Raw genomic sequence first — 25,864 nt, 5'->3', positions numbered from 1 at the left:
TTCTTTTGGTTTCAAAGCACTTTTGTACAGGCTGCAGTGCTCCTCCAGAGTGTTCTCTAATTCTCCCGCCTCACTCTCCCGTTCAGCAGAGAATACAATGGGAGCAATTAAGGCACATTAAAACATGATTGCACATTGTGACCTAATAGCTCTCCCCAAAGAGTAGTCAGTCACTTTCAGAAGGGTACCATTTTAGCCTAAAGGGAAATGTTTTCACCTGTTTATTTTTGGAGGGCATCTTGGACACTTGCAGGTTTGCTTTTTTTTAGACCTGGAGGCTGTCATTGTAGGGTATGTAGCCCTTCTGACCCCTGCATGCTCCAGGTTAGCTCGAGCTAGCACCGCTGAAGGTGGTTTCAGGGAGACCAGAAGTTTTAGGACAGCAAGTAATGTTAGTTTAGATCAAAGGCATCAAAGCGCGAAAGAGTTTTGCAGGTAACCCACACCATTTACCTTTTATCCCACAATTGCTATTGCCAAAGTTGAGGAAGGGGTCTGGCATAGACTCTTGTGAATCCAGGACCCCCCACAGTGCTAATCAGTAGCACAATATGTTCTCTGAATATGATGTATATCTATACACATACACACACACACACATGTGTGTGTTTACATATTGTACAGGGGCTAAAGCAATAGCAATACTTTACACAATAAACAGCAGCGTGCATTGTCTATTTTAAATGAATGTGAAAAAATAATAGCTGCAGCAAAATTAAATGTGGATCAATACAGATAAAATGACCCAATTATAAAAATGAATAAATACAGACAGAAATGTTAAAAACAAACAAAAAAAAACTATAAAACCGGGAGCCCTACTTGCAATTAAGCTAAACGCAATCTATACAATTGAAGAGAGTCTCAATAAGGGCAAATGATAATGTGCGCTAAAATCACATGGTGTTCAACACATATTCAATCTGCATCATTCTGTATGTAGAGATAATGACCTATCTGTTGTCACCCCAAATATATGCTTTACTCGTGATAATAAGCAGTTCAAAGTTCTATACAACTCCATACTAATAGTCGGCTGTCAACTAGGCTATGTTAATTTGTGATGCTACAGGGACAATGTCGCAGGAGACTGAGTAAGTAAAGAAATGTTACTGCTGCGCTCTAGTGCGTTATACATGCGACTTCCAGATATCTAAGCATCATTTTCAGTAGACACAGAGGGGCTTACTTCCAATGAAATGTTGGAGCACGGCGCTCCAAGATTTGGCGCAGCTCAGTGCTCCAAATCTTGGAGCGCCGTGTTACGGCATTTCCAAAACACAAGGATGCGCTGTATTTACAACAATATGGCTCATCCCTGTGTTTTCCCTAGCAATGCCACTACAATTCGCTGCCTAGCGCCAACGCAGGCACCCTTGTGCCATAGTGCAAGTGTGCCTGTGTTGCAGGGAATGGGTGTTGATGTGTAGGACGGGACAACTTTGTTGCTAAAAGTGACGTTCTGGTGACGCTATCCCCTTGTAGATATACCCCTAAAAGTCACTGTGCATCTAGTTTGGCGTTTCCCAAAAGACGAGACCACATGCCACAGCCTGCAGAGCGCTTCACTGATGAGATGTTAAAGCTAGACTGCCTAAGAAAGCAGTGAATGAACCTTTGGGATTTTAAGCAAGCTTGTCCACAACGTAGAACAAAAGCATTTATGCCGGCACTCTTTGTTATTCATTCTTTAAAATGGTATTTAAGGGACAATGTGTATTCTCTACACAGTCCACTCCAATGTTGTACTATCTTCCTCTGTCAGTGAGACGGTATTGATTGTTTGGAACTTTTCATAAACAGAAGAGCCTTTCTTCATTTGGATACTCTTGAAGTTTTTTCACTTGTATGGCCATCGAACCCCCCCCCGTACCCCCCAACCACCATTTTGTTCGTTAGGGATGCTGTACTAGAGCAGTAAATAATATAACCATCTTTGGAATCAGGTCCTTACATGGACACGCCGTTATTGGTCTTTGCACACCTCTATGTGGTCATGAAACTCCTCTGTGACTCCTTACCCAGTTGTTATATTTTGGGGAGCAGAGACAAAAGATCATAACTGTAAGATGATATAACAAAACACAGCATAGCATAACATAACATATCAATGCATAGGATAGCAAAACATAGCATAGCATAACAAAACAAAACATAGGATAGCAAAACAAAACATAGCATAGCATACAGCATCACTCCGCACCAATACAGCATCACTCAGCGCCACCACAGCATAAATCTGTGCAACCATCAAACAACACCTGGTTCAAAAATGTTCTCTGAATGTTTCAAGCTTTATTACAAATGTAACAAAAAGGTGTTAATATTTCACTTCTGTTCTTGGATTTTCGTCACAATAAAATACACTGAACATAATCTTCACAAAAGTTATTTACAAAACTTTAAACTATTGCCATTATAAATTACAATAACTTTTATTTAAGTATTAATTATTGAAAAAAAAATTAAAAGCCATTGTTATTTGTAATATCAATACATGTAAGTCACGTAAATACAACACATATTGCATTACAAATGCTATAGGTGTCACATTTGCGAAAGTTATAACTATTGACATTGTAAATGACAAAGCTATTAATTTCGCTATTTTCAAAAACGAAACATAAATAAAAAAATTGTCATTTACAATACCAATAGCTCAAACTTTCCTAATGCGAGACCTATTGCATTGCAAATGCTTGTTTTAAACTAGACTGTGCAAACAGTTAAGTTTACGCCTAACAGACATGACACAGGCATGCAAGTTTTACCCTCGCGCATACGCAGAGCAGGTTGTACACGGCTCATTGGATACGGGAACAACGTTCTCCTTCGCAAACATCCTTCATTACAAGGGCGCTGAAAATAACTCGCCAACACCTGCTGCATTCCCTACCCTGTTTTCACCGGGTCACTCCGGCTACTGAGAAAGGAGCTGAAAGCCACCTTTTCAAGAGGCCCCTCGTTTAACACAGAAAAGGAACTCTTTGTATACCTAGTCTCCGGCACGTAGACGATTCCTGTAGTGCAGTCAGTTACCCCCCTGCCCCCTGTTGTGAGCCAGCAGTTACCACCGCATGGTGGATGTTAAGTCACACATCTACCCCAGAAGCTGGGCTTGGCTGTAGAGAAAATAAATGGAGTCGGGACAACTCCTGGTCCGCTCCACATCCAGCAGCCCTTGTGTCTGTGGCCTTTGCCAGCTGCTGATCCCTGCTCTGGCCCTGAGTTGAGGCTGAGCACCACATTGGCGACGAGGACGGGATCCTGGTATTTACCCCAATGTATCTCACCTCCAAGGCAACCGAGTCACTAGGAACCCAGATATGGAATAACTCATCTAGCACACTAATTTCTATATCCAGCTAAGTTAAAAAAGACTGTTCAATGGTTATCCTGGGTATTCTATAGTAACATCAATTCATTTATAAACATTCCTAGATAGTAAAGAAGCACATCCCGGAAGATCTCCCCACCTTTTCTTTAATATCAGAGATCAGTATGTCAGAACAGCATGCTTAATTTTAGATCCAATTTTGTTTTCTGTCTACTTTCTATAAAATGACAATTGCAATTGTTTGATTATTTACCTAATGTATTATTCAGGGCCCCGTCAGCCTTTGGCAAGATTTGCACACAAGTTCATGTTTTTTTAGAAACTAAATATGTAGTCTACGAAGTGACTGCAGATGAAAAAACAAAACAGCTTTCTCCACTGAGTCAGCTTGCGGGTTCAATGACGGATCCTGACAAAATAAACCAACAAAGCCCTGACAAACTGGTGAGACTAGCGTAGAGGACGAGACCAAGGGGCATATTACCAAGGACCCTTATCGCCGCTTTAGCTGGACTTTTTCCCGCTACAGCGGCGATAATTTGATCGCCCTATTACCAAGCTGTCGCTAACACTAGTTAGCGACAGCTAATAGGCGATAGCGAGCATCTTGGGGCCCACTTTGCATGTCAGCGATATTTATCGCTAATGATATGCAAAGTGGGCGTGCCAAGATGTTAGCGACTGAAAACAGTCGCTAATATCGCTATCTCCTATTACCTACAAAGGCGTAGTTTTGGAAATATTCACGCTAAGCGCGAATATCTCCAAAAGCTAACATCTGCCCAGATCAGTTCTTAGCCATGTTATCCAATAGGAGGTGGATAACATGGCTAAGAGCATTGTCACGATAATGTGTGAATATCGCTGTATTTCCAGCGGTATTCACGCATTTCTAATCATTTTTATCGTTTCTGAGATAAACCTTGTGGATAGCAAGGTATCTCAGCGATAAAAATCATCGTGGCGCGGCGATAAAATTATTCCCGCTACCCCTGCTTAGCGATAAATATCGCTATTGCTAGGTAATATGCCCCCAAATTCCTAGGGTAGATTGTCACCAGTCGTAGAATGCGTTTTGGGTAAACCACCAAATTCTCCTCGTTAATCGCATTAAGTTTATGGCAAGCCTCTCCAGTCTGTAATCACGGTATATCTCAACTATATGACATGCATTATTTAGCATTGCAATTATATCACACCCATTTTTTTGTCATACCACTACACCACAAGGTAAGTATCGGAAAATACAGCAAATCAATACAATAGATAAAAGCACTCTGTAGATTTTAATATAACGTCATACAATCAGTAATCAGTTGCATAATCAAATTGTCTCTTTGTTGAAGGTGAGTGTTCAATGCATTAGAATTTTTACCAGAAACTTTTATGGAGTGTGATGCTGAATAATGAGATGTTTACACATATATTTCATTCTCTTAATTTTTATGGTGAGGCCATTCTTATTTCTTGATTTTGTCACTCATTCGAAAATTTGCAGATCCATGATCGCATACAGGTCGACTAATTTTCTGCCTTGACCCTTCTATATTCAGTTTATCATTGAATTTAAAATTAGCCTGCCAAAAGGAAAAAAGCACACACATCTGTCATTGCACAAGCACACTACGTGTCACCTGGGCTCGCTCTCAGAGATGCATATGCTGGGGTCCCACGCGAACCAAACCGCAGGGTTGGATGGGTCTAATCACATTGATATTACTGTCAGGCTATAAAAAGGGCTACACAGGTTGGAGCTTTCAGAGCACTACAGCCACAGCTCAGTCACCATGCTCAGGCTCCTGGCCCTCGCCGCCCTCGTCCTCTCAGGTGAGCGCATCCCTTAGACCTCACTTCTTGGCTATGTACTTCTTCCTCTCTAGTCTAGGTTCATGGGCCTTGTAAATTATCTAACCAGATTTAGATCTGTTCTCTAGACATTTTCATTACTGGCTTAAAAGGGAGTGCACTTTTTAGTGTGGGTTTACTGCATTTTTAAACCCACTTTATTAAGGATTTATGTTTATGATGTGTTTGTACTTGGAAGGAATTTGTTTAGGTGGCCTTGGATACCATTTGAACTCCTCTGATGCAATAGAAAGTGTGTTTTACGCTGTTGGAGGAACTGTAGATAACTTGAAAATGTGTAACATTGAGATCAGTGACCATAGCACATGCAGCGAGGTGATTCAACAGATAGTGCTAAGGCAGAGAAAAAACATTCCAGTCTGGGGTAGCCTGTGCAGAACATGTACACTTTCAGCTGGTAGTCTCTTGATGGTGCAGAATTTCTGAAAATGCTGTTGGCGGCAGATCGTTTTAGTGAACACAAGATTGCGAGCAAATATGGTGTTTCAATCTTATTGTGGTCAGCCTTAGCATGGGGAAGTACATGAATTGACTTTGTTCGACTCAGTAGTAGCCATCATTTTTTAGAATGTTCAAATACCAACTCACCTAATTCTTCTCCTATCTTCGCAGGACATTGCTTTGTAGCCAACTTTGAGGACAATGTCACTGTACGTGTCGTAGGAGGCAGCGAGGCCAAGAAGAACTCCTGGCCGACCCAAGTAAGTGCTAGACCATCCAAAGCTCTGTGAAACTTTCAAGTGTTATCAATGGATTATTCTGCTCTGCACTGTTTTTAGTAGTAGTAAAACTTTATTCAATATTTCACGAAAACCACAAAAGTGTACATAAAAAATACATAAAATACATAACATGGTAGTCATTAGCGCTAGTGTTTTTAGTGTGTTTTATAACCTTTTCATTTATATCACAAACAAAAGTGGTGCAGACGCAACAAAATAGCCACACAAATTCAGCGAAACTAATAACAACAAAGGCATAATGAGAAACCAAGGTCCCACAGACTAGATTTTGGGAAGCTGTGGCACACGAGATGGGGGTTCTGCCTAGAATTCTTGGGGAACAAAGACCTCTGAGCCCAGTTCTGTCATTTCTGTGCTTTTTGGGTCTTACATTATTGCCTGTATAATGGGGAATACAAAACCACAAATTTTGAGTATGCAAAGAACAAACCGGACTGCATGAACTAGTCAAGGGCTATTTAGGACGCACTGAGCTTTGGGAGAAGAACCCTCCTTTTCAAGTTATTGAAACTGAGCAGGGAACTCAAGAGTTGGGCTAAAGGCTCGAGAACGGTGAAGTCCTTATGACTTCCCAATCTGCAATTGTACGCCCCAACCGTGTGCAAGGGCGCAAAATTTGGGTGAAAGAAAATAATCAAGTCTTAATGCCTCACAGCATGTGTTTTTATAAGACTTATCACTGCTCGCCCAAATGACACTTAACACAGACAGATAACTCACCCTCATTTCCTATTTGCTTTAAGTCCCTGCCTGGTGTATTGCAAAGCTTAGATGCAGGCATGCAAGAGAAAAGAATGCCTGCATTCTAGGCTTCCTAATTCACCGAACCAATGTCACCATTCCATACAGGGTGCCTGTAATAAAGATGAGTGCCATTTCACAATTTTGAAAATTAGAGATAACAAGCATTTGCAAAGCCAATCAAACTGGTTCTGGATGGCAGCATTTTGGCTTTGGTAATGTTTCTATTGTTTTGCAACGGTTTTTTATAAAACAATGTGGCTGGAGCTGCTGGGTCCAAGCCAATATGAAAATGGTTATAGACGTGCTATTTGAAAAAGAGCGGAATCCCATCAATCACAACAACAGACCAGTGGATGAAGAAAGTGGTACAAAAACCTCAATAAGTAAGTAATTAAAAAGTCTTGGTTAACACCAGCTCTAAAAATATGCTCAACTGGAAAAAAGCCATCGCCTACATTTTCACAAGGCAACTAATATAGCTTTATGTAGGTGTGGATGCATTTGAAACTTTGTGAACAGCTGTGTCTTTGATTGGTTGCCTAACCATGCTGGCGTTTGCCAAATCATGCACTACCATCCTTTTTTGTTGCTAAACAAGACAGAAAATGGTTTCAGAAAAAGTGGTTTGGTGCTGACTACACATGTTTTTTAACAGTTTACAGCTTTGCTTGCTAATTGTACTGCATGTCACATATCTGCTTGGGTCTTTTCTCCTAGATTTCCCTCCAGTACAACTCTGGTGGCAGCTGGTATCACACCTGCGGCGGGACCCTGATCAGGAACAACTGGGTGATGACGGCTGCTCACTGCGTGGACAGGTATCCAATGGAGTTAAAGGAAACAAACATCCCTCCGTCTATGGCCTAAAAGCCTGTTGAGGACTGGCTGACTGCTTGATTTAGAACATCTAGACTGCGACCAATACATTTAAAAAGCCTCTTGTTGCTGGAAAATCATATCACATGGTGAGAGGATAGGAAGGGAGAAAGGCTCAGCCACTCTCTAAAGGCCTTACACGATCGATACATAAACAGACACGCCTTGAGAAGGGATCGGAATTTGAGATAGTCATTATCAAGACTGATTTGTATTGACAGATAATTCCACCATCCAGGGGGCAAAGTAAGAGAAAAAGACACACACACGCACGCTCACCCCACACACTCCACCCAACCCCACCCCGCACCATTAACTAGCAAACCTTGTAAACTGAGGGACACATTTACTAAAATTTGACACAACACAGGGCAGCAGGCAAAGTTGCTACACAGTGTTGCGTGAAATGGAGAGGACAGAAATGTTCCATATTTTCAAAGATATGGAACATTTCTACACTTCCCTTGCATTGGTGCACTGTGTACCGCCTAGTGCCAACACACTGCGTTAACCCTTTCCGTGCGGCCGCGATTCCCCCCGTGTGCGGCCGCCGAACGAACAGGGCAGGACCGTAACGAACCCCAGCCGTCATCCGCACACGAGCACCGTGGAGCATGACGGCTGGGGTTTGTCACCAGCATGGAAGGGGTAAAAGGTAGGATTGTTTTTGTGCAGGAAGGGATACCTTCTTGCATAAAACAATCTTTAGAGGCTTTTCCTCTTTCTGCATTCTGCAGCACACTTAGAAAGAAGAAACAAGGAGTTCAAATAAAGATATGTCTCATTGTTACAACTCACTTGGGAAGTCGTAGCCTTTTGACGCATTCCCAGGTTTTCAAATCTTTGTAAATCTGGAAACGTGCCAAAATCCATGGGTGGGTGCATGGGAATGCCCATACTCCATCCATGGAATGCCTTCCAAGTTAAAAATGTATTGTAACAGTAGAAGCAGCTGCCTTGCATTATATTTCTTTACAAAGTAATGCACGACCACCCAAATCAGGCCTTGCATGGCTTTGTAAATATTACTGAAGCCTTTGCGTTGTCGTTTCGTCGCCTCGCATGATGCAAGAACAACGTAAATACTTCATAAATATGGGCCTTAGTGATGTTTGTGGAAAAAAATAAACATTCATGGGAGTACAAAAAATGTGTTTTGCTTGGAGAAACTAAGCAAAATAGGTATAACTGCGTTAGCAGTTTTTTGCTTTATATGTCTCAAAATCAGCTTCAAATCCAACTTTCGTGACACGTTTTTTCAACGTGAACGGGTTTCTTCTGTGTAAAAACAGTAAATGACCAACTTTTTGTAACTTCACCAAGTGCAGATATGGTGACCATCTAAATCCGCTGACAGCATTAAAATTTTACCTGTCTCCAGGGCCGGCCCACTGGGTTAAGTCACTGGTTCATCAGAGTGAAGAGTTGCATTCTGTGTGGAGAGGAGAACCCTTTTCTAGCTTTCCAAATTTCACATGAATAGCGACTTGGGTGACTCTGGGTCAGCTGGGTAACAAGGCGTAAGGAATTACAGGCCCCACTCCTTTCTTCCACTAGTAGGCAAGGTTAGAGCGACTGTCAACAAAAAAGAAGCTGCTCCAGGGTCGGACTGGGACAGAAAATAGATCTGGGCACCAAAATAAAAATAGCCCCTGATTAGTGAATTAGAGAAGTAAAAAAGTGGCCCATGTTTGCCTACTTGTAAAGAAAGACACGCTCTATAAGTGTTTTCAAAAGTATGACTCCATGGATTTGGGATTGCTGCAGGCAATATTTTTTTTGTATGGGGGAAATCAATATTTAAAAAAACAGCCCATCAGACCATAAAAAAACACAAACAGCCAAAAAACACAGCCCACACACTGACTTGTTAGACCAACCCTTTTGGGCACTGCCTGATTGCCCTCAGGGGCGTAACACAGGCCCCCGCAGCCCATGTGGTGCGGGGCGGGGCGGGGCCCTAGCTCTAAGGGGCCCCTTCGGAACTGCACTCTGGCCGGAGAGCTCCTGATTGAGCCCGGAGGGGGCCCCCCTAAGTACCGTGCAGGGAGGCACCCTCACTTTTCGTTAAGCCAGTGATTGCCCTATAGGCCAGTCTGATCCTGGGCTGCTTGATCCCGAAGACAACATAGAGTGCAGCGAAACCTTTAGCCCCCCTCACTCCCCACAGTAGAGTCCGAACTTGTAGCAATATTCACTACTAGTGAGCACTTCTGATCCTTGTTGCCTGCTTTTGCCTCTCTACAGTAACATGAACTTCCGCGTGGTTCTGGGCGACCATAACATTCAGGTGCACGAAGGCACAGAACAGTACATCTCCGTCTCCAGGATCGTCAGGCACCCCAACTGGAACCGCAACAACGTCGCCGCTGGGTAAGGCACGCTCATCTCTTCCTGCATAACTTTTTACTAGAATTCATTTTCCACAAGAGGTCACCGCCATGTTGTATATGCCCAGTTTTATTATCTTCTTATGATATACAGCTTTCTGTTGATGCCATGCACCAGGCGGCTGCCATAATAACATGCAAAATAAAACAGATAAAAAATAAAATAAAATATATGTCCAAGATACATACTGCCTGTGAATAACACCATGGCGAAGTACCATTGCAATCAGGATAGTCGCTGGTTTGACCACATTTTAATATGAACATATAATATTTTTTCAATGAACATGATATTCCTGAAGAATAAAAATATTTCAAACGTTATTTTTTAAGTTTTCACATCGGAACCTGTCATATTCTTGGAGATTTAAATGAATCATGGTGTAACTATGTTATTTCTCACTTGGCATTGGTCCTCACACCATTTGACTTCACCAACTGTAGAAATACATATACATTCTTGAGGGGCATGCCCAGAGGATTTAGGACTATATATACAAAGCATTTTTGCTGTCGCAAACAGCATTATTGGCAAAATCAAGATGTTTGCAACCGCAAAAATTCTTTTTGTAATGTACAAACACCAAATTGTGAATTGGGAACTTGTAACCGAATCGCAGTTTGGGTTTAAGAACAAAAACAGAAGTGCTATTTGGAAGTGTGTGTTCAGGGCATCCCTTCTAAATAAGTCTGAATAGACTGTTCTAATGTTCTGCGACCGAAATGCAGGCACAAAACATTTGAACTTTACCACCAATTAAAAGTTGGTGGTAACCTATTTGCAAATGGGAAGGAGTCCCTTGGGACACTTTCTCTTTTGAAAATATTTGAAAAAATACTTTTTTGAACAGGCAGTGGTCAGTAGGAAAATAAAAATGAAACCGGTTCTTTCTTTTGAAACACATTTCATTTTCCTTAAGGAAAAATGGGATGTGTTTGAAAAAAACTCAGGATTGCTTTATTTAAAGCAATCACAGACATGGTGGTCTGCAGATCCCACCAAGCCACCATTCTTTTGACGGTAGCGAGTCCTAGTGGGTCATAAATTGCGACCTACCTCATAAATATATTTATGAGGTTAGGTTTATTTGCGACTCACTAATAATCGCTAATTTAGAAATCAGGGCCAGATTTAACTTTAGTACATTAGTAATAGCGATTAACAAATAGTGAAAGGATGGCATAAACCCCCATATTGCGACTCGGTAATGTGCTACCAAATTGCAAGTTGGACTTGACGCATTAGAAACAGCCTTTTTGAGTTCTCAAATGGCCCAATTCTACGAATCGGGCCATTTGTGACTGCAAAAAGACTTATTACATCTAGCCCTTAGTAGCTAAGGGCTCTAAGGATGAATATTGGTTGGGCCCAAAGGTTCAATATGGAAATATTATTACTGAACTCCTTTGCTAGGGCGGTAGTCTCACTAAGGGTCAAGAACCAAAATATGGACAGGGATCAAGCATTTGTTGCACATTTTCCATGAATTCATCTTGAGTGAAAATGAACTGCAGATACACTTGTGCAAGGATTTTTAAATTAATCCTCATCCAACCAATCAGGCAGTGTCACTTGGTGGTATGTGCTGGGCACATACTATATTTACTAGTTAGTGAAGATTCATCAAATAATTAAGAGGCTGATCTAAATGTATGTCATCTACCCTCAGAACAGGAGAAGGCAGGTTTTGGTAGTACCTCTCCTCAGGGAGGTATGGCAATGCATTATTATTTAATTAGATGTGTCTGTGGGCTGAGAAAGCCATGGTCAAACGTACATCCTTTTGCTCCAATGAGCAAGTACCCAGCTCCTGAATGCTGTGCTTCCGCACAGTATATTATCCAATGTGGTGAAATCGACACTAAAGAGGAACAAGCATTTACAATGCAATGGTTTTGCCTTTGTTAAAGTTAGAGCTATTGGCATTGCTCTTGACATTATTTTTATTAATGTTTTTTTTAACATAAATAAATGGCATTGTCATTTACAATGCCACTAGCTTTATCTCCCGCAAATGACACACACAGAGCCCCCCCCACACACACACCCACACAGAGCCCCCCACACACACAGCCACACAGAGCCCCCCACACACACAGCCACACAAAGCCCCTCACACACAGAGCCACACAAAGCTTCCTACACACACAGCCACACAAAGCTTCCCACACACACAGCCACACGGAGCCCTCCACACACACCCACACAGCACAAGCAGGCAACAGGGGCACACGGAGGCACAAGCAGGCAAATGGGGCACACGGAGGCACAAGCAGGCAACAGGGGCACACAGAGGCACAAGCAGGCAACAGGGGCACACAGAGGCACAAGCAGGCAACAGGGGGACACAGAGGCACAAGCAGGCAACAGGGGCACACAGAGGCACAAGCAGGCAACAGGGGCACACAGAGGCGCAACAGGGGCACACGGAGGCCCAAGCAGAGTCCATAAAAAAAACGGCTTTTATTTTGAATGTGGTACTAGGCCTTATGGGTGTGCACTAATTTCGCTTCCAGCACTGACATTCATTACCTCTTTCACCAGTTGTTACTCAGTCTATACGCCAAAATATTGTTGATTCTGTCTTATTAGCTCAAACCTGGAAATTCTCCATGCTGTCTTCCTAATTCTTTACCAATGGGTATTTACATTTTGTCTTCGCCTATTGCTTAACCACTGGAAATACAGACAACCCAATTACACAGAGACAACCACACTACACAGATGCACCCACCCCTGCACAGTACCACACAGCCCTCCCTACAGAGGCACACCACAGTGCAGACACACTAATGCAGAAACTCTATCATGCACAGACGTTCGCATGTACAGACACACAGATCCCCTTTAGACAGAAGTACATACTCCCAGTAGGCTGACACACACACACACTCACCTTGAAGACAAAGATACCCAGATTTCAAAGCACACACATACCCTGCTGCACATGCATACACGCACCCCTGAAGTATACTTTCAAATGTCAATACTGGGCATTTATACACATACCCTGCTAGAAAGCCAAGGCAGGATGTAGTAGCCAAAGACAGACGTTTTCACATTCTCAAATACAGTGCGACACTGGAGTGGTCCACATCGCTCTCCGACTCTGAAACTCGAAGCTGGTTGCCCAGTTCCAACATCGGCAGCTCTTGTCGGTAAGCCACATCGTCTCCAACTGAATAGTTTGGCATCATTTTCAAACAATATACCAAAGAGGAAGGGTGGATGTTGGGATACAAACCTAGAGTACAAGGAGCTGCGCGCCGCAAGTGCTTGAAGAATGTAGGTTCGGTGTGGAAATATTTCCTCGGAGAGTTTGTGGGCCTTGGTCCAGCAGTCCTTGTCTAACAGCACCAAGACCTGCTCTGAAGCGACGGAAAGCAATGTTTTAAACATGCGTTCCAAAGCAGGAAATGGCGGCCACCAGTGAAAGGCTGAGAGCCCTCGGCTCGTCCACTAGAGCGGGTGGGCCCTCTCAGCTGCAGCGAGCAGGCAGTTCATGGGAACCACTAAGCGTGCAGGCCCCGCATTCCGCGATTGTCATATGTGCCGGCACCAGTCCCGCGGAGAGGCAGGGGAGGGACAGGGCGGAAGTAATGAATGCTCCCGGGCTTAACCACTGAACAGCAAGTATATGGAAAACAGGAGCTGTAATTAACACACCAGGCACTGGGAAGCAGGGAGGGTTCAAAAACGGCGCCATATCTTTTCATATGCAACTTTGTGCATTCACAGCCGGTTAATAGACACTATTTTATACTCTGAAAATAAATGTCAAAAGAGCACGTGCTAACAATGGGAATACATGAAGTTCCTAAAATCACAGCGCAGGTGCAAGCACTATAGCCTTAGCTGTAATTTATAGAATAATATGCCACCATTTACATTTTATTCTGAGGCACTTAAAGGTAAGGCTTCGGGAGGGCAGTTGGGCCAAGGGGTAGCATGGGGCACTTGTCCCAGCTTTTAGCTGAGTTGTGACATCACAGGCAAATGATTGGCAATAATAACAGGCTCTAGGAGGCGCTCCACGGATCACATCTGCCGATTCTATGCGCTGTAAGTAACCGTCGGTACTATGAACCAATTTATTAGTGCTCAGCCAACCTGGGAAGGATAAAAGGTGGAGTTTGCCTTACCATGACTCAAACCGACAAGAAAAAAACTTATATAAATTGCAACAATTCTTTTTTTTTTATTTAAACATTAGCTATAACAATCGATTAAAAATAAATTGTAGCAATAATGCTAGACCATAGAAACGACTCTTGGGGAACATGTGAAAATCGGGAATCTTATTTTAAACATCAGAATCTCCAAAAAGTGAGAGGAAGGTCGAGTGCAGAAGTCCCTAGGAGGCTGATGCCGGGAAAGGTGTCAGGTTTTGTCCGAGCGGCGTAAATTAACAGGACATAAATTCATTTCCGCCTCTGGAACGTGGCATCCGCCGTTCACGCGCATTTGAAGGATGCGTGTCTACTCAGTCTAACTGACCCTCGGCTTTCCCCTTTTAGCTTCTTCCGGACCGAGCCTGCAATTTCCGGAAACTTTCTTTCTTTTTTGCCTGCCTGGCTCTCGTGGAAAGAGAGCAAGCGCCCCTGCTGCGTAGGAATGTTTACATGTAGGAGGAGTCGCCCTCGAACGCCTTTGTCCCAGAAAGGATAGAAGGTATGGGGCAGGGTCAGTAACCGTGCATGAACATGCGCCCCTTGGTCGGGGAGGTTTCGCCTCACAGAAGATACTTCTCGTTTCTGTGTAAGAGGCTGCCGTAAAAGTGGACTGCCCTTGAATGAGAGGGGGGGGGGGGCGTTGCTGACAGTGACATCCAAGGATGGAGAGGTCATGAGACATCCTTGTCATGTCCATGGTCAGTTGAGCTCTGTCTCACAGACCATGAACCTACTTTATTAAACTTTTACCATGACCAAAGAAAGGCTACGTAGAGTTTTATCCCAGGAACTTGCAGTCTAAAGAGTTTTAAACAAAGGACACATTTAGGATAATATTAAACCTGTTTAACCTGATGGAAGAAGTAGTAATGCAGGCCCCGTATGTTAGAGGAAGGTACTGGTGTCTGGTGTTACTGTCGGAGGACAGGCCAGTAGAGCTGGGACAGACAGCGCAGCAGTGGCATGCCAGACTGGCTGAGCCTCGGGTGCCACTGACGCTGGTCATTAACTGCGTCAGCCCGTGCCTGAGGTGCATCATCAGAGCTGTGTGAATAATAACAGCAGGCAGCCCTGTGCTTGAGGTGCATCATCAGAGCTGTGTGAATAATAACTGTGTCAGCCCATGCCTGTGGTGCATCATCAGAGCTGTGTGAATAATAACAGTGTGTCTGGATGCCCCCATGGCCCCCCGGGGACCGGTTACCCATGCACGGGGAGGAGTGCAGCTTGCCCAGCACCCGCTTCCCCAGCTTCTGGGCTGCCATCGGATGGAGGGGACAGTGAAGTGACGCGCCTCTGTTCTTCCGGTGCTAGTTCTCGAGGTGCCTGTCCGGGCTTTAATCCAGTGCAGATGCCCGGTACTTTATGAACTGTTGGATATTGCTGTGGAAGGAGCAAAGCTGAGTGCAAGGGCTAGATGAGGGCAGTCCGGTGAGGAGGGCGGCGTCCAATAAATAGTCCGGGTGTAGTTATAGTTAGGTTAAAGGTACTGTGTACTGAAGGTGTAGCCTGAATACCATGCAATCACTCTATGTCGTCATAGAGTCCTGCTCGTGAAGACGCTATGAGTGTGCGCCCAAGTTTACTCCTCTGACCCTCCCTAGCCCGCTGCTCTATCCCAGAGCTCTGTTCAGCACTCTCATTGTGGTCTGTTCCTCAGCCTGTATTTATAAAGCCCACAGGCTGGAGCGACAGGAGGCGGCGCCACTGGGTCACAGCGCGATCCTGCTGTGGACTCAGCTCAGCTGCGTGTCGCATTTTAGGACACCTAGTTTCATGAGAAAACGGTGAAATAAATAGATAACGAGGAAAATATTGTCAATATTAGGAAATGCAATGGGGGGTCTGGCGTACCTGTCAAATAACGTGGAAATTATGAGAAACGGGGGGAGGGCGAATGAAAAGAAGACCCTTTCGACCACAATTAGAATATCTATAACGACGGCCTTATCTATTCTTCAAACACGCTCGATCTAATTAATTACAACTTTTACATAGATTCCTCGCTGACATGTTTAAGCAGTCTGGCTCAGTTTCACACACCCTAGATCTTACTACTATACTCAGCACGTAGTCTCAACCTAAAGTCTCACCTAAGGATGCAGCAGACTTGATGTCAAACCCACTAGGTCGCATTGCTAGGGTGAGATCCTCAAACCTTTGAGCACAGTCACGATCTCAAGTACTTTAAGTCCTGCTCAGAGTTAGCGTATCTAATACCTTGAGGCAGTTTCAGTCTTAGCCAACTTTTGGCTTAAAACACTCAAATTGTACTTAAAAACTATCTGGGATCTCTGCATTGGACAAAGTCCTACTGTGTATTCTGGTACTCACCCAGTCCCTGGCTCGATCCCAGCTTTCTCCCTTTCAGCGTAGTGACTACTCACGATGTGCCTCCTACAAGCGTGTCAACTCGAGTAGGGCAGTCCAGGATTGCGTCAGAGGTATGGGGAGGGAGCGGGGTTTCCATTGTGTCCTGCAGCAATAACCACTCTATCTGGCGTTAGGGGAGGGGTCACATTCAGAGGTGCGCATTTACGATATCCTAGCAATGCGCTCCCACCTCCTGGTGTTAGAAAACCAAGGTCACAAGCGACAAAATACATTACTTTTTGTATAGAATGTCGAAAGTACAGGAAAGCAAAAGAATAGTGTACATACACGTTTACAAGAAGAAAGAAATACTGAAAGACGTGCTAAAATATTATGCATGAATTCAAAATAAATACAGAGATGCGTTCCGACTAGCACATATTATATCTGACTCGTTGATCTCCAATATATCAAATAAACGAAAAACAATCTGAAATGCCAGCCTAAACAAGGGTCTACAGCCAGTGTTACCGACTGCACGTGAGTGTATTTCCCATCAGCGAAAGGGATGCAGTTGGGCATCTGCTCCTACGGTCTCATGGACATACCGCATTCTCTGACTGACGGAGAAATGGTCCAGTTGTTGGAAGGAAAAGAAAGCACTGAAAATGACATAAAGAACTCCGCTGTCGGAAAAAGTGCTTAAAGAGGAGGTCAAATTAAACGGGCGCGAATATCTCTGCCTTTAAAACAATAATTTACTGAACATGTGGTGCGCGTTCGAGGTGGCTTGGTGGTGGTAAGTCACAGCCGACCGCCACGGAAATAACACCTTTCCATGCCATTGACAACAAGCGGGAGGGGGCGGGAAAGGGGGGTGGAGAGACGCAGAAGTGCCGGCAATGCCGGACCAGATTCGGGGGCGTTCCCGGCTTTCGGCTGACGTCGCGTGACGTCGGCAAAAGCCAAAGAATCTCGGGAACGCCCCCGAATCTGGTCCGGCATTGACGGACAGGCCCCTCGTCCAATGGCTAGGCTCCATTTATGGAGCCAGCCAATGAATGACGAGGGCCGACCCAAACCCACACTACAGTTCTCATTAGGTTTTCGCCTGCGCGAAAAAGATGCGCAGAGCGCATCTTTTCGCCAGGCAAAACCTAAAAAGGGGTCAACATTCATGGACATCAATTACAGGTAGCCATGCGTAGCAGCTGCTTTTCCTCTGATATGCCAGTAACTGTCTTTCCTGCCCCAGGTCTCAGGGGTCATGAAAGTAGCATTAGAAAGAGAAAGTAAACTTTGGGATTGCCTAGTACCTCTTTCATGGACATGTTGTTTCGTGAATTTGTCCAGTTGTGAATTTGTTGTGAGATACATTCAAGTTTCACTGGTTTGTTTTCTAACTCTGGTGATCTTTTTCAGGTATGACATTGCTCTTCTGAAACTGTCTAGCAACGCTGCTCTTAACAGCTACGTGCAGCTTGGGCGTCTGCCTCCCGATGGACAGGTCCTATCAAACAACCATCCCTGCACCATCACCGGCTGGGGCATGACAAGAAGTGAGTATCTCCAACCACAGGTACTTCATATAGAACCTTAGACTTAGGTACCTTTCATATTCAAATACTGTGGACCTTGGTTTAGCTAATATTTTCAAGAAAGCTGTGAAATGCGTGGAATCCCTCTTTTTGTGCATTCCGTGACAAAATGAAAATTCACTTAATACTAGCTTTGATTTTCTCCTTTTCAAAATTCAAAATTGTCCTTTTCAAAATTCAAAATTGACACCTCTACTGGGTGCGCACTCCCCCTACACTGCAGAGCTATTCCGGTAACATATCTGTCATCATCAGTAGCCAGAAGGCTAATTTTGATTGGTTGAAGGCAGTCAAATCTCATTAGATAAAAACTTCAGCATATTTCAGGCAATGTGATTAGCTTTCCAGGGACCAGCTTGGATTGACCCTTGCGTTCAGCCCAGTCTTAAAGGATATTTGGCAACCAGTCTGAATGGTTGAAACCGTTCAGAAACCTTGATCAATAAGCATTGCAATGCAGGTAGGCATCAAAGGGTTCGGCATGGGGCTGCCGGATGGGAACAACAGTCACCCTATCGCAGTCCGTGCCTTAAACTGGAGCTTTTCAACTTGTTTTACATTTCTATGAACTTGGAAGTGGATCCTGGATGATGAAGATCATCACAGGAAAGAACGTGTCCCACTCACCACTAATGGGAGCAAAGGAGTAGTAAAAACAAAATCTTCTCCACTCCCCCATTGTGACAATACCTCCAAGCCATCAAGCGACTGAGGCAAGTTAGTCTGACTGTCCCTACAAGGTTTCAGGAGGAATGGTTGGTGTTAAGGTTGTGTTTGCCTCTAAGAACTTTTTTGGTAAAAAATGCCTAATAATGCATTTTACAGCACAATTAATTAGAAAGGATTTGACCAGAAAGGATAATCCTTTCCAGGTGCGTCTAAATGGCCCCTCATTAATAAAATCCTAAACAATAAAGTACTACCAATGTCCTGAGGCTGACTACATCAAGGATGTCGGGGTGATCCTTCCTATCTTCTCTCTTTTGTTTTTTCTTTCTTCCACACCTTTTTCTTTTTCTAACCTCCATACCTTGTACACAACAAGGAGAAGTGGAACTGGAAATGATAAAAACTAGAGAGAAAGAAACACATTCTTTCTCTTTAGTTCGTATAATTTCCTTTTCCACTTCTCCAACACTGTAGGGTAGATCGGTTGCCAACCCCCACCTCATACCATTGTCATGGCATTCTATGGAACTTTTATTTATTAAGCTTCTCCATAAATAACATACAGAAAGAGCTCCATAAAGTAGTAATTCAGAGTGATCTAGCCATCTCTAAGTAACTTCTAGAAAGTTTGAACAGAAACTTTATGCCAAATAGGGCAGGCGCTCTCAGATCCGAGGAGATCAAGCAGGTCTGGACCCAAGGATAATATCCATTTAATAAAAAAAGAACTAAGATTAATTTCAAATTTACATTTTCATAATCATGGAAAATAGTAATCGAGCACATGTAAATTATTTGCAGTATTTTTGAGCAAGCAACTATGCAGCTCTTCTCATGTCTCACCGAGTGTCCTGCATACGTGGTTTAGGCGTCCCCAGTTGTGCCTACTAACAGTAAGATATTTATGCCCAAGGATGGCCTGGGGCAGCCTACAGATAGTAGATAAGCTTCAAACTCGGCAGACCAGCTGGGTTAGTGAGCGAACTGCTCCTTTGTACATGCTAATCCCAGGACAAATAGCTATGCAGCTTCACACTTTTCCATATTTTGAAAGTTTGTGACCAAGGTGACACTGTAGCACAGGCAATGCAGGATGAGCTGGGATACAGGTACTGAATAGCTTGTACCCATTATATGATTATTGCACAACCCCATGGTATGAGACACGAAGAAACTAGCCCAAGAGAAGGAACCATTGAGGTCACGCATCAAGGCAGTTGTAGTATGACAAGCACCCCCTCTTTACCCACCTGACGCAACCTCAAAAGGAGTAGTCCATGATGGGCTGCTCTTTCCTTTTCAGCACTATTCGGTGGGTAGCTTCTCCAAGGTCTGATTTGATCTAACCTCTTCATCACTTCACTGAAAAATGAATTCTTGCAGGATCAGCTCATCCACCACTAATTCACACCACCAAAAGGAGGACACGGGCTTGCGATCTGTAGGGTGGCGGTACGCAGCCCCCTCCACCCTCATCTTGACACTGGTGTGATGAGTAGGCAGTGGCAAGGTTAAACCGTTCTCTTCCTGGTTGAACAGGTGCAAATCACGAAAAACCTGAATAGACTGTCATACCCTGACCAGCCACTGAATCTAACCACCACCAAGCCCAGCACACCCGGCAGTCGCACAGACTCAGGGGTGTGGCTTGGTCAGTAAGATTGGGCCGGGTGAGTTTCAGATTTCACAACAATCTTGTTGACGTATAATGTTAAAATACATTATATGACAAGCAAGGTGTGTGAGAGGGGCTTAAGGGCCAGTAGAAAGGGAGAGGGATGCAGAGTGGTAGGAGTACTAAGTTAAAGAAGCACAATATCTTATAAATTAATTAACACATTTTTAGGACTTTCAAAACAGAGATGATAAAGAGTGTGTGTGTATTTTTGTCAGTGTGTGCATGCAAAAATCCCAGGCGAAATCCGAAAGACACCTCACCATACCCGACTGAAGGCACCTGTACCCTACTATTCATCAGAAAATACATATTTTTAAACTTGGAAATTCCAATAAAAACTGTTAAAACAAAAAAAAAAAGAAAATACATATTTTACGGTAGTGTAACACTCCAATCACCACCTCCCCTTGAAGCTTCACCCCTGCACAGACTACAGCCTAAGGAGGAAGGAACCCTGTGATGGCAATTTGTCTTACGTCAATGTTTTTTTCCCTTTTTCCTATCCCCAACTCACACCTTCTTTCTTTCCAATGCTTTTATCTGCATTCATTTAATTTATAAGTATTCAAGAGAGGCCGCTATGGATGCACCTAGCACCACAGCTTAACCGCATGCGTGCGGGCGGAATTCCGCCCGTACGCTGAGATTTGCGAAAGCGCACTTTACGTGACGAGCTGGGCTCGTCATGAGCGTGCGAGGAGGCTACCTCATGACGAGCCCAGCTCGTCATCAGCGTCGAAGGGGTTAAGAATCCTGGCAATTATACAAACCGTGGCCCTAGAGAAAATCGAGTTATGGTGATTCAATTTATTTCCATGTTTTTATTTCCCACTTTCCTGTCCTCGGCTCACACCACCTCTATTCCTACACGGAAAGGCCGCAAGGCCAAAGTTGTTGATAAAATTGATTGACCGGCTAATCTTAGTTTGCTAGGGCACTCTGCCTAATGGTTGTGCTGCTGAGTATCAACACCATCAATATCATGGTGCAATATCGAGGACAAAATATCAAAAGGTAAGTGCATACAGGGAAGTATAGATTTACTAGTCCTGATTCTGCATCCATGTATCAGGTAGAATTATGCAGCACCACAGTATATATCTGGAGTTCGGTATAGAAAATGTATACTTACCTGTTGATAAGTTATTTACAATATTCTGTCCTCGGTATTGTGTTTTTCGGTATTCACGGGGAACGCTGTTTAAATCCCTCCTGGGTGTAAAAATCAATACCAAATACATATTTTAAAATGCTTCAATACCTGGAAAAAATAAGTCTTTCCTGTTTTTTATTCATTTAATGAATAGAAAGTAAATCTATTTTGTTCAAAAAAATGCCAATATTTGATCACGAAAAAGGGAAGTAAGGACGCTATCCAACCATACTTCAGTGTCATTGCCTTATTCATGAAATTACGCATGATGCCAGGCATGAGATCACTATGGCATCAGCTTTGATCAAATAGACCAGTAATCAGATAAGGTACACAGTGCTTTTTCCTTCCTCCCTTTCCTCTCTCCTTCGTGTCTGTACCTATTGTAGAAGCTGCCAGTCACCAGCATTGAAAAAGTCTTGCTATGAATAAATAAAGAGGCACAGGCAAGGCAATTGTGTCTTTTCTTGCAGGCAATGGCCAGGTGTCTTCCACCCTTCAGCAGGCGCCCCTTCCAGTTGTGGATCACAGGACCTGCACCTCTTCTTCCTACTGGGGCTCCACCGTCAAGAGCACCATGGTGTGTGCTGGAGGAGACGGCGTGCGCTCTGGATGTCAGGTAAGTACAGGCGCTCGACACATTTATCAGCTTGTCTGTGCCAGACCTCTTCGGCAAAACTGAGGACTCGAGCAGGCAGCCACCCGCACCATCCCAAACATCATGTCCTGCTATTAGCCGATTCTTCTGTGAAATGGTGTTGAAACGTTCTGACCAGTTAACTGTCTGCTGCTGACCTTGTTCAGAGTTTGCTCTTCAACAGACAGATCTTTATATCCACATATCTTACATCTATGATAAAGCATTTGTATCAATTTATTTCACATCTCTGCTTTACCAACATCAAGATCAGAGGTTGTCCAAATACAAATACAAAACCATACATATAACTAAATACAATTAATCACTGATATAGTGAGCTATTTATCACAACAGCAACTATATCTTCATTCTATAAACAACTCCAGTAAATGGTATCAGATTTTTATAATCCCAATCCTGGAAATCCCATCTGTGTGTAATCCAAGCCACAGGGTTTAATGTCAATGGGCTATCCCCGCTTATTATCTGACCAGAGTAAGAAAATGATTACCACCAAGCAAAAACAATATGCGCTTTTGGCTCGGCTCATATATATTTGATAGAATCAGACTAGTGTACAAGCTTCTTTCTTACAAAATACACAGATACAATTGTCGGATCCATGCCCATTCTGAGACTGTCCTCAATAATCTCTGTTTCTTCTTGTTTGGTTTTAATGAGAAGAATACCAGTACATCTTTATTTGCCAGATGGTTTTTCTTTTGAGCACTGCTGACTCAATGTGTGCAAATTCAAAATATTCCTTATTTTGACCAGGCATTGTCCTCACAGAGCAATAATGGGGCATGGGGGCATTTTCCAAGAATGTCTAGGAAGCCAAAGTGAGCCCCAGTCTCAATGGGAATCCATTGCATGACTGCCAGGATATGTGATCTGCTTGTTGTGACAACGTCATTGCACCACAGTACTTAACAGGTCCCGGCCATTATGTATCCTTCGATGTTCATCTCATTGTCAATGTACTTTTTTCGTAGGGAGATTCCGGTGGACCACTTCACTGCCAAGTCAGCGGCGCTTACTACGTCCATGGAGTGACCAGTTTTGTGTCTTCCAGTGGATGCAACACATACCTGAAGCCAACAGTGTTCACCAGGGTGTCCGCCTACATATCCTGGATAGACAATGTGAGTACATTGCAGAAGGCACCTGTCAGTGAGATAGCCTTAGCATTAAAGAATGATTCCTGAATGTAAATGCTGGAATATGCAGACCAATGGTCAAGAAGGTGTCTTTGAAATAAGAACACCTAAATCTGAGTCCTGGTTTCCTGTTATTCTGTCTATCTACTTGCCCCTCTATTTATTTATTTCTCCATTCCGTTCTATTCTCCAAATTCAAGTGAAAATATTATTTTGTTAAATTATTCCAATTTCAAGAAATAAGTAAAATTATATAGTAACCTGCTCTTAATTTAAAAAAGCATTGAATTTATATAGATGGATAGAACCACCTAAGCAAGTATTTATTCCCTTCCAAATGTCAAAAAACGATACATACAGCCCCATCTAGAACAATGTTTGTATCAGGAGTCCCACAATCGTAAATTAAAACACATTTTTAATATCCTCCTTATCTTCATTTTGTTAAGCTTTGTAGATGTAAGTCCTTATTTTTGGAATTTATTTTCAACCCTAACAGCTGTCTACGTTTCTCAATTTCATCTCTAATTTTGGCACTTTTGCATTAGGAGCTTTCTGGTACCACATAAAGAAGTTCTCTCAGTGCCGGCTTTAATTACATGTGAAAATTACAACCCTTAAAAGTTTGTTTGTAGGTGCAGAGGTCAGCTAGGGCTAGACAGTTAAGATGCTGACATTCTGGTACTGCAAATTGGAGGACTATGGTTTCACTGAGCAAGTTATTTAGCAGTTTAGTCCAAAATGTGTGGATCACTTGCAGCTATGTTTGACACAAAAAATATTTAAGGTTTAACAAATCACTTCATTTCTTCTAGGCCATAAGGACCAACTAAACGCAATCAAAGTCAAAGAACACTGGGTGAAGCCGCTGAAGATCTGTGTCGGGTTGATTGGATATTCCAACATCTTTGTATCGCATTGTACTAGTGAGATCTTTGTAGCACTCTGCAATGATAATAAAGTGACATATTCCCATGGCTGCCTTGGCTCATTCTTTGTCTGGCTCTCATGGTGATTTTAATTGGCATATCCCAGTGGCGTCCATCCTAGATCAAGGAAAGTTGGATCAATGACATTTGCATAAGACATATTTGCGATCAGTGAACATAAATGGCACACTCTTGGGCTGTCACTGGGCTGTTAGTCAGTCATGCAATCAAAAACTGTATCTGGTCAATCAACCATAAAAGCACAAAAAATCACAATAACAACAGGGTCAGAAAAGCATCTTATCGCAGTAAAACTATAATACATCAAACACGAAAATTCTATACTCCCCCATTACAAAATGCAGAGAATAAAAATTCATGGTCAATAAATAAAGATCATTTTATAAAAAATCATCATAAAAGGAGCTATCGCCAAGAATACTTCAATATTAAAACACTAACATCCCTCAAATTACACAGCATATTTTCTTCTCACTTTCACTGGGTTGTTTTAGCATAATCCTCTGGTCCCATCAAGTTCTGTCTGTGGGTGTTTTGAAACAGTTACAGTGTTCTGCTGCTGCAGAGTCGAAATGCAGTCCAAAGGTTAAGCTGCTGACCAGAAATCTTTAGAAAATAGTTTCCCTACTTGAACGAGTTCTCTGATTTTATCCTTAGGAAATCACTCAGCTTCACTAGCCTCACTAGGCCTCGGGTGCAATTGGCCAACACTGTGAGTCTACTAAAATAGGTCATGTTTCTCTTAAGACCTGGGTAAAAAAGTTCTTGTTCTCTGTGCCGGCTCACTTGTGCTGTAAATTCAGTTAGCCAGAGTGAAACTTGACCAACTAAAATCGGACCTTCATTTTTGTGACTTGGAGGTTTGAGAGTCACCGCACAGTTTTTAGTTTCAGGTGTCCCTTTTACTGTAATCATGATCTCAAATAGCATTCACTCAACACAGCCTCTCCATAGATCCAAAGGGATGCATTGGTTTTGAATGAAGGAACATTTTGTGGAGCCGGAGTCAGAGCTTGCTGGTAGGGCAGTATATGGTAACCTTACACTGGCCACACCTGATTTACGGATATGGCAAGAAATGCACAAAGAAAAGATCTCCTTGCGATCATTAAATCGACTAGTATGGTCTATAGATACTCCCAGACAAAGTAACAGAACAATGGTCACAGAAGAACATTTACGTGTTTGCGGCCAAACCGGATATTTAGGAACCAATGGCAGCAGAGATGACCAGTCAGTACACGTTTTTAATCTAAGCCAATGGATATGAGTGCAGTCAATTGCTATTTGGCAGATAGTCCTGTTGGTAAGACCTTTGGTCTCACGTTACAAAGTGATAAAACATTGGATTGATTTAGATATTATAATTGATGTTAGTAATAATTACATTTCCATTCTGAAAACAATATACAGCTTTATGCACGGCAATATTGATCTGGGTCGTATAATTAAGGTGGGCTAATTTCATGTTAAATATTTGGGAACCATAACAGAGTTCCGAACCAATCAGATCTCATAAAATAGGCTATTTTATTCGCTGATAAACGTATTCATTTATAGTGTGAAATCAAGAA

At 43.0% G+C, this 25,864-nt stretch overlaps 1 protein-coding gene across 1 annotated transcript; it reads left to right on the top strand.

Moving 5' to 3' along the window:
- Window positions 1-5,035: 5,035 nt before the first annotated feature.
- On the top strand, window positions 5,036-24,315 carry LOC144829849 (chymotrypsin-like elastase family member 1). The gene is made up of 8 exons (XM_078688862.1): window positions 5,036-5,164; window positions 5,816-5,904; window positions 7,408-7,508; window positions 9,814-9,939; window positions 17,865-18,001; window positions 22,014-22,159; window positions 23,176-23,325; window positions 24,156-24,315. The coding sequence occupies exons 1-8, from the start codon at window positions 5,125-5,127 to the stop codon at window positions 24,171-24,173; spliced, it is 807 nt and encodes a 268-aa protein (XP_078544988.1). The 5' UTR covers window positions 5,036-5,124; the 3' UTR covers window positions 24,174-24,315.
- Window positions 24,316-25,864: the final 1,549 nt, after the last annotated feature.

Source organism: Lissotriton helveticus, chromosome 1_1 (assembly GCF_964261635.1).
Source record: "Lissotriton helveticus chromosome 1_1, aLisHel1.1, whole genome shotgun sequence".
Taxonomy (NCBI): Eukaryota; Metazoa; Chordata; class Amphibia; order Caudata; family Salamandridae; genus Lissotriton; species Lissotriton helveticus.
This window is presented reverse-complemented; position numbering and strand designations above follow the sequence as displayed.

What these genes read in the sequence shown, in the direction of transcription:
- LOC144829849 (XM_078688862.1), top strand. Translation starts at nt 5,125, where the DNA reads ATGCTCAGGCTCCTGGCCCTCGCCGCCCTCGTCCTCTCAG. An exon ending in CGCCGCCCTCGTCCTCTCAG is followed by an intron (nt 5,165 to 5,815) that starts GTGAGCGCATCC and finishes CTATCTTCGCAG; the next exon opens with GACATTGCTTTGTAGCCAAC. An exon ending in GCGTGCGCTCTGGATGTCAG is followed by an intron (nt 22,160 to 23,175) that starts GTAAGTACAGGC and finishes CTTTTTTCGTAG; the next exon opens with GGAGATTCCGGTGGACCACT.